The sequence below is a fragment of the Nanorana parkeri genome, unplaced genomic scaffold (genome assembly GCF_000935625.1).
Source record: "Nanorana parkeri isolate BGI_ZX_2015 unplaced genomic scaffold, ASM93562v1 scaffold499, whole genome shotgun sequence".
In the NCBI taxonomy this organism is placed as follows: Eukaryota; Metazoa; Chordata; class Amphibia; order Anura; family Dicroglossidae; genus Nanorana; species Nanorana parkeri.
Window position 1 is genome coordinate 880,123 of NW_017306767.1, and position 9,745 is coordinate 889,867.

General features: G+C 41.4%; 1 protein-coding gene across 1 annotated transcript in view; it reads right to left on the bottom strand.

Annotated features, from left to right (window-relative positions):
* Window positions 1-9,745, bottom strand: part of PSMC6 (proteasome 26S subunit, ATPase 6) — a 15,635-nt gene that overhangs the window by 4,855 nt on the left and 1,035 nt on the right. The window contains exons 2-11 of the mRNA XM_018561086.1: window positions 7,750-7,829; window positions 7,039-7,078; window positions 6,626-6,678; window positions 5,236-5,303; window positions 4,299-4,413; window positions 2,659-2,746; window positions 2,405-2,466; window positions 1,219-1,342; window positions 908-969; window positions 52-211 (exon numbers count right to left, since the gene is read on the bottom strand). Coding sequence (XP_018416588.1) covers window positions 52-211; window positions 908-969; window positions 1,219-1,342; window positions 2,405-2,466; window positions 2,659-2,746; window positions 4,299-4,413; window positions 5,236-5,303; window positions 6,626-6,678; window positions 7,039-7,078; window positions 7,750-7,829 — 852 coding nt within the window. The remainder of the gene's footprint in view (window positions 1-51; window positions 212-907; window positions 970-1,218; window positions 1,343-2,404; window positions 2,467-2,658; window positions 2,747-4,298; window positions 4,414-5,235; window positions 5,304-6,625; window positions 6,679-7,038; window positions 7,079-7,749; window positions 7,830-9,745) is intronic.

A 9,745-nucleotide genomic window follows, 5' to 3' on the forward strand; every position in this document is an offset into this window, starting at 1 on the left:
AAAAAAAAAAAAAAAAAATGACACTTAAAAAGGATGACAAAAGCAAATGAGGAATAATAAAGAAGCCATCACCCATGTAGAGACACATACGGATTTTGCGGTCAAGTCTTCCAGGGCGTAGTAAGGCGGGGTCCAAAGTGTCTGGTCTGTTGGTGGCCATTATCATTTTTACTCTGTGCAGAGTATCAAATCCGTCCATCTGATTTAACAACTAATGAAAAAAACAAACATGTAAATGTTCAGTACAATGTTTAAACAAAAGGTTCTGCCCACACTGACCGGATCTTCTGTGTTCTTGCCCAGAACATTAAAGTTTTGTCACATGCTGATGTCAGTCCTTTAGTTTGTGACACATGGGGAGCGCTGACTAGGCCATTTGGCTGTCATATGTGCCCACAGACGGGAGCAGATTGTGGGCCTGTGTGTGGCAGCTTCTCCTGGAGTTTATCAGGATATAATAAATGCCTCTGTATATGTCCATTATATTCCATGGCCTAGATGGCACATGGACTATTTATCACAGAGTCCCAGGGAGCGCTGCACACTGTAAAGACTTCTAGGCTGTGGGAAGGCTGCAAAACAGCATGCCGAATCACCTGCAGCTAACCTCTACAACTTGACGAGACTTGCAGGAGGAAAATAAACACCTACAAAATACAGATCAGGAAAATTTGTGCCTAAATTGCTCTGAGCCCTATTTCAGGGTCTGCAAAAAAAGAGATCTATGTCGGCTACATCAGATTACAGCTACCATTTCTCTGATGCATGCCGGAACAATGAAACCTGACTAGTGGCTTTGGGCAATGTGCACTTTTCCATCAAGACATTTAAGCCAAAATGTTTCTACTAGCTCTGATCAGATCTGGCTGATACTGATTAAAAGGATGCCACTGTTCCGGCAACATACCTCCATTAGAGTTCTCTGAATTTCTCGATCAGCAGAAGTACCTTCTGAAAACCGCCGACCACCTTAGAAGAGGAAATGAGAGAAAAAAAAAAAAAAGGACAAGGTTATTGTTAATGGATATATTTCAGTCACAAGAAATATATAGTGATTTTGCACATCCAAAGACAAGACTATTTTTTTTTTTGCTGTGTCCCCAAAAAGCTTAGGCATAATCTACCTGCTCAGCACCTTCATTTTTTTATCTAGGTTTAGTACACAAAAGACAAATCATATTCATAGATTTACTCTAACAGTTTGTTCTTCTGCCTTACCTATGGCATCAATTTCATCCATGAAAATGATACATGGCTGGTGGTCTCTGGCATAATTGAACATTTCTCTAATAAGGCGAGCACTTTCACCGATGTATTTGTCTACAATAGAGCTGGATACAACCTGGAGCAATCAGAGAGAAGAGGGTTAAACAGTGCTTTAAAATCCCTGTTAGACAGCAATTTTGAGTAAAGGTCCACCCAACCCAAAGCAGTGACACAAGGGGGTGGGGACAGGCATCCGGCATACTCAAATTGTCAAATGCTGAAGATTCTGAACCGTTTGTACAAGAAAAGAAAAAAAAAAAAAACCTTTTGGTTAGTTCCACGTTTGCAGCCATAAAACTTTCCTTTTTAGAGGAAAACTTGTATTGGGAGAAATACAGAGACATTGTCAACCTCCTCTGGAAAATGCTGGTTGCCAGGTTATCTGTGGCTTCAATACATTTTAGGTCACTGACCCAGAATAAGTTGGATCACAGTTAAGGTGCCCATACACCTTGCTATTATCGTATGATAATCGCGGGAAATCTCACGATCGTACGATAATCGCAAGGTGTATGGAAGGCGTGCGACCGTTTCTACTGTACGTTTGTCTAACGAGCATGTTTGATAACCCGCCAAGAATCGTACGATTGTCGGCGGGTTTCTGGCCTGCTCGTAAGACAAATGCAGAACGGGCCGGTGTGCGCAAGCGCACACTGCCCGTTCAGCATTGCAGTCATCGGAAGCCCACCCCTCATCGGGGCAGGCTTTCGATGATCGCAAGTACGATCTGCCTGTCCAAGATGTACGAGCTTTTAACCAGTTGACATCCGCAATCCTAAATGTGCATAACTTGGATCAGGGTCATTAGCTCAGGAGTACTGAAGACACTAGAGCAGCAAAAAAAAAAATAAAAAAAAAAGTCAACATTTTCAGAAAGTCAATGCTAGCAATCGCATCTTCCATAGCTCCTCAGTACAAGTTTCCCCATAGGAATATTTCACAATATCCGAGTTGAACTGAGCTAATCTGTACTGATCAACACAGGCTCACCACTAGGGCACATAGAAAATTATATTCCATCTCCCCTGTTCACACCACGATGCTGTGGTGAGGTGTGGTGCATTGTATAAAAAGCAGCGGGTCTGTATTTTTTTTTTTTTTTTACGCTGAGCAACTCCCCATGCTGCAATGCACTTACCTTTAAGAAATTGCAATCCAGCTGAGTGGCAACAGCCCTTGCCAAGAGTGTTTTTCCAGTACCTTTAAGAAAACAAAAGTGTTACACAGATATAGTATGCAAACAACTAATAGGCCTTAAAAGAAAAAAGGTAGCTAAGGCAAAGTGGCCCATTTTTCAAAGAGGTGAACTGACTGACAGTAGAAAGCATGACATTTAAGTGGATGTGCGAGTATTCAGCTAATGAGTTTTGTAAAGGAAACGGAGATACCAACCTGGTGGGCCATAAAGCAGGCAACCCTTTGGAGGAATAATCCCCACACGCTGAAACAGTTCTGGGTTTGTAAGGGGAAGTTCAATAACCTGTGAAAAGGCAATTAAACAAGATCAACATGCTGAGGTGCAGATATTGTTATAGTGTCCAACGATAATATCCGATATCCTAAAGCTGAACAAGGATAAGCAAATATGGTCTTAATTAGGGATGCACCGATATAATCGGCCGAAAATTGCACTTTTGGCATAATGCCGAAAGTGCCATTTTCCTGCCGATACAGCGGTGTATCCCAGGTTTCTTTCCTCCCCGCTGGGCGCTGCTCTGTGTCCCATCGAGGTTGAGAGAAAGTGACAGCCGGCCGAGCGCTGCGGGAATAGAGCGCTGCGAGTGGCCGGCGTCTCTCCACCCACACCGCTAAGCCTCATTTTACAGTCCGGCAGAGCAGTGTGTGGGCGGAGACAGGCTGCGCTGTCACATGACGCTGAGCTCTCCTCCCTGCTCCGCTCGCTCAGCCTCCTGTGACAGCGTGAGGAGAGCGAGATACAAACACTCAGTGATCGCTGAGTGTTTGTAGATAATTGAGGACATGGTATGTTAACTATATCCTCAATTATGAATGAATGGGAAGTGATCTACATCACGTCTACATCACCTCCTGTTCATTCATAGTTGTAGGTATAGTAAACATACTCTATCCTCATGTTATCAATGAACAGGAGCACTCAGTATAGAGGATTCCTGTTCATTGAAAACAGGGAAACAGAAAGATAGAGGACTCTGTGTCTTCAATCTCTTTCCATTTTAAAAGGGAAATATCAGGGGTCTGTTTAGACCCCCAATATTTCCCTGAAGCCCCTAAAAGTAATGTAAAAAAATAAAAATATAATTAAAAAAATTAAAGAAGTTTATAAAAATAAAATATAAAAATAAAAATTGAAAAAATTAAAATAAAAAACATTCTCGGTATCGGTTTCGGCCTGACAATTTTTTTAAATTTCGGTTTCGTTTCGGTTTTAAAATTTCTATTTCGGTGCACCTCTAGTCTTAATACATGAGGCATGTGTGTTTTTACTTGTGCTTTGTGTATGTCTTCAACATCTGTGAATGAATCCAGCATTAGGCAACCCTGAGCAGGTTTACTAATAATAAATAACTACTCAGTGCAACACTCCTGCCATTGCACAGCCTTAATGCATTGTTGAGGGTCTCTCATGGCAGCTCCCTTAATAAACATCAGCTGCAGTCTAGTGGGAAATCAGTCTCAGGCCCTTCAGATGGCCCAAGTATTCATTTGCAGCCTACAGACACAGCCATTTGCTAATTATGTGTGAATAGGAAGGATGAGTTCAGATGCCACAATAGGACTGCTGTACCAAGGAGCTACCATTAGCAAAATGAGCTCAGGACTGCTTAATACTAAACTGCATAAGCTTAAAATGGGAATCAAGGTAAACGTCCAACTGGTATTTCCTGACATCTATATACATTTCCATAATTATCGGCACTCCAAAAATCAGGCATGGTGCTGAAGAGCATGCAGGCCTATGTCAATAAAACTCTACTGTACCATGCGGTCATCCTAACATGTTTCAAGAATTGTTTCAAGTATTGCAGGGGCCTAGGAAAAAGTACACTCACCTCTCTGAGTTCTCGGATCTGTTCAGACAGCCCACCGATTTCAGAATACGAAACATTCCCAGGATCCTCGTGTGACATGTTATAGACAAGAGGATCCACTTCACGGGGCAAGTAACTGCAAAAGAAAATAATGAAGTCAGCTACAAGGTGAATGATAAATCCCAATGACAGGCGCAACGCCCTTTTGTTTTCGCTTGAAGTCCATCCTGCTAGGGGTGGAGATTACATTAGAGGTCTGCTCTGTTCCTATGAACATTTTAAGCCTTTCACAGCTGGCATCTACCACATCACTGATAGGTCAGTACTATTAACCAGTTGACATCCGCGGTGTTAAACCCCCTTGCCATCCAGGCCATTTTTCAGTATTCAGCGCTGCGGTACTTTGACTGACATTTATTCCGTCATGCAGCGCCTGTACTGAAATGAATTTTATACCCTTTTTTGGGGACAGATAGAGCTTTCTTTTGGTGGTATTTATTCACCACTGGGGGTTTTATTTTTTTACTATATTAAGGAAAAATTACCGAAATTTTTAAAAAAAAGTTTCCCCTATATTAGGCCCTCTATTCAAGTCCAACTATATTTGCCCTGTAATTAGAAGTTAAATATGAAATCCAGGCAGATTTAAAAAAGTGACCACCATTTATTCCAGCTGACAGTACAGCTATGTCACTCGCCTGTAAACCTTTCTTACATTTCTGAAGCAACCACTATACAATGAGCAGTGTGGCCTTATACACCCATTAGTGGATTCTTTGAAGTAATACAATTCATTTTAGCAGATAGAAGCAGAATTCTTGGTGGGCTAGAAAATCTCACATTAGGGTTTTGTCAAAGCTTTATACATATGGCACCAATGTCTTCACCAACAAAAAGGAAAAGTAGAATTTGGGCAGAGTTCATTAAAGCACCAGGCATTCTATGTACACAAGCTTACCGCATAATCGTGAGAGTTGTCATATCTAAAGCAACTCTTGTGCCAGGTTTCAGTTTACTTTTGTCAAGCTGAAGAGGAAAAAACAAAACAAAAAACACATTATTATACCTACTCTTAGGTCTATACAGGTGAAACTCGAATAATTAGAATATCGTGCAAAAGTAATGGCAGTAAGTGCTGCAAAAGGGGCCCAAACCAAGTACTGAGTACATATGCATGCTTGTACTTTTCAGAGGTCCGATATTGTTCTATGTACAATCCTTGTTTTATTGATTGCATGTAATAATCTACTTTTTTGAGGTTGTGGATTTGGGGTTTTCATGAGCTGTAAGCCATAATCATCACAATGATGACAAATCACGGCTTGAACTATCTTGCTTTGCATGTAATGAGTCTATCTCATATATTAGTTTCACCTTTTAAGTTGCATTAGTGAAATAAATGAACTTTGCACCATATTCTAATTATTCGAGTTTCACCTGTATAGTTTTAGCATTTATTGTAGTGACAGAAAACGGTTGCATGCAAAGAACATAATAGATTCTGATCATTCTTTACATGGAGGTTTTTCTAAAAGTGGCAAGTAAGGTGCCATGTTCCAATCCTTACCGATTAATTAAAATATACTCTTCCCAATACTTAGAGCCAGTGTGGGAGAAGGAAGCTGTCACACGCCAACTCTACACAAAGAGCTGAGCGATCATGTAAATGCCGTCAACAGATAATGGGCATTAGCTTGCTATACGAGTCACAGGAGTATATTAGTCAAAAAGGTATTAAAGTGTATGTATAACCAAAACGTCTTTTTAGTGTAGTCTAGTGTCAGTTGATTTTTTGCCGTCTGTGTTCCAGAGGCAGAACAGGAAGTTAGAGGGAATCTCCCAAACTAAGGCAAATTCCCCTCTTATAAAGTTGTCCCTTGAATATGTGTCCCCATAAGATTTCCACGTAACTTTTGTTCTGGGGACAACTTTACAATTTTGGATTTCCGCTCACTTATTCTTGGTGACAACTGTCACCATTTCACAAGAGAGGGTGAAGCTCCCTAATGGGGACAGATGGCAATACAATCTTGACCCATACTAGCCAAAAAAAAGTTTTGCCTAGAGAAACACTTTAAATTATCGTCTGCAGAACGAACAGCAGCAACAATTCAGAATGGATTATATGAAAACGGGTGTTTGGAGGATGAATAACACAAAAGTCTCTCAGGACCTATGAGAGGCTTTCCTGGTATGTCTTATTTTTCAGTGCTGTTAAATGTAAAATTTGGCTTACACGAATGAAGAAATGTGAGAACTATCTATGTCAGGACCACCTTCCACAGAGACATCAGCACAATTCAGGAGGCTACAATAAATGTCAATATGAATCAAATCAAGAAAATTACCTGTCGACGACAGCCAACAACATATCTTGGTCCATTGGTTGCCTTGACAATAACTGGAAGCAAACATGGTAAAGTTTCAAATTAATGCAATGACCAAACAACTTGTAAAGTTTTTTATTTGACAGTGCGGGTGAACATTGCAGCCTGAAGGTGGCAGTGTTCATCTGCAGGCTTGCACTTTTGTCAATAGAGCCTGCAAGTAATCACTATGTCAGAATTGACAGTGATCAAACATGATGGGGGAACAGTTGGATCATCAGGGGGGACCCTGGCTGCCATTGAAAGCCTGGGTCGGGAGCCAGCAGCCACACAGTGCCAGCTCTCAGGAGGGAGAGAGTTTATTATTGGACAGGATTAAGACGCATGCAAAAAGTATACATGTCTGGCCAATTCCTAACAAAAACAATACTTACATTTTTCTTCTGTTAACTGTTTAAGAACTTCACCAACAATCTGAAAAAGAAATATAAATTCAAAAAGACTTTAGATTGTAAGCTCCTTGAGGGCAGGGTCTGATGTGAATGTGCAAATATGTAAAGCGTTGCGTAAAATTGTCGGCCCTATATAAATACCAATACAAATAAATACTCATAGCAACAACAACAAAAAAAAGTCCTCCCGTCACCCAAAGCTCAGTATAAGGAGACGCCGCAGCCGGGACAGATCCCGACAAATACTGTCTGGATCCACCCAGCTGCGTGAGTGACAGCCGGCTCTGCCTATCTGGAGGCAGAGCCAGCTGTACCCGCCCCGTCCGTTCCGCCAGTCAGCGCTGGAGGATCTGACAGGGGAGGGGGGAATCCCTGCAGGGAGCCGTGAGTGACAGTCACGGCTCTCTGCAGGGACAGGATCAAGAAGTGAGCGAGCGACGGTATGTGTTCGCTCACTTCCCGTTCTATTGAGCCGGCATGCGAGTTTCATTGTCACACGTCTGCTCGAACTATGAGGCTGAGTGATTTTCACTCGCCTCACAGTTCTCCTTTAAAATGCCTGTCAGCTAAAAAGTTTTTAAATGAAAAAAAAATAAAAAATACAGCATTTGGGATTTTGTAATGCAGTAATGAACCCAGACAAAACATTTCCCTATTAAAGGCTTTTTAACGTAAATGCAAGTCAAACCATACCTGTCCAACACTCTGCAGAGCCTTAAGGTCATTTTCTGATTTTTCATATTGTTTGGTGAGTTCTTTCAGTTGCTCCCTTACTGGAAAACAAAACGAATGTTATTAATGTGTGAAAACATGAATGTCATTTAAATATGGAAATGTAGTTGGTAAAGCAATGTCCTAGATCCTCAGATGCACCAAAGCAATATCCGAGTGACCACAGGCACTACAATCCCTGCTTAGACATAGGAGGTAACACTTGCTCAAATGAGTTTGTTTTAAAAGAATGGAGATGAGGACAGCGGCACAAGCAGATGTTGTACCATAGACAGGATACTATCACCCAGTTCAGCTGAAAGGAGATTACGTATATCATATGCACAGTTATATGGGTAGCTGTAGGGCCTGTGTCAACTTGCTTTTGCTTTCCCATACAAGATATATATTTTGCCTTAAAGTGACAAAGTCAATTTTCTGTCCCCCCATCACCCAATGTTAAGTAAAACACTTACCTTAAATGTTTTCTCTTAATCCGATCATCTTTCCTGTCCTTTTTTTCTGCCTTCTCTCCAGCGCTGCGCGGCTCTCCGATCCAACGCTGACTCCTCTCTGCTTGCTTGCACTTCCTGTCCCATGGTGTCTGCATGCGGGTGCACGCGCCCATAGACTTACCTTGCGTCTCTCCTTGTCTCCCAGCCGAAGATCTGAACTGCGCATGCGCCCGCCCCAAGATGCTATGCGGCCACTTGAGCAGTTTCGGATTTTCAGACGGGAGCGTGCGGCAAAGACAGGGGTAAGTTTAAATCGCTTTAAAAAAACAAAAACTTTTTTCATATATCTACTGCTTGCTAGCCGTAGATATATGCAAAAAAGACTGAGGGTTTAGAAACACTTTAAGTGATAGAGAGATGCCACCTTCAGGCCTAAAATGGACTACAAACTGCTGAGTCATGTCACAGGCAGACTGTCCACGAGCAGCATTGCCATACAGAACAGTGCTGTACATCTGATATTTACCCAGATCTTTAAAATAACAACAAACACACCTTTAGAAACGTTTAGTAATGACAATCTATAAAACACATTTATTAGAGGTGTTCAGATACAAAGTACCGTACTCTGTACAAGTACAGATACTTTTCCAGCACCAAGAAAATTATTAAAGTGACATTAAACCCTCATTTTTTAACATACACCAATACTGTAATGTGTGCCTTACAGTAACCCATGGTAGTTTCCATTCTCTTTGCTGCTCTTCCTTTTAAATCCTCATGTCTTCTCATGCTTGGGGAGAACTTCCCTTTGCAGCTGAGTGCCTCTTCCTGTAGTGCTGGCTCAGGTTACAAACCTATACACAGACACCGTGTATCCATTCCTGAGACAAGGCGGTCTGCTGCAAAACAGAAGTTCTCCCCCAGCATGAGAAAAGAGACGGATTTAAAAGGAAGAGCAGCAAAGAGAAGGGAAACTACCATGGATTACAGTAAGGCGCACATTACAGTATTGTTTTATGTTAAAAAATCTGAGGGTTTAATGTCACTTTAAGTTAGGAGGCAGCTGTCATTTGTAAGGAGCACACGGAGCTCCTGTAATTTGTACATCTCTGTTTTAATATAGGATTTTGTTTTTATAAATATAAATGGATGCACTGATACCATTTTCACAAAACAAGTACTGATACATTTTTGTTTATAGTCATGTGACAATTTTCCTAAAACAATACAGACTAATGATTTCAGGACAGTAGTGGAGTGCCAGACCCAGGTCCCAGCTGCAACCCTGGTAGTTCTCATGAAAATGGCAAGTATCGGCACTGGTATCTGAACATCCCTAATATTTATAGATAATTGCCGGCTTTGTATTCTTTGCATTCCTTATTTCTCTTTTCTTCCCCAGTCTTCGGACAGTGGCCATGTTTACTAAGAGCAGATTACTAGCTCTCCTATTACTTCCTGGATTTCCAGCACAGGAAAGCAAAGGGTAGATCTAAAGTGTGTCATCACCAGAACAGGAA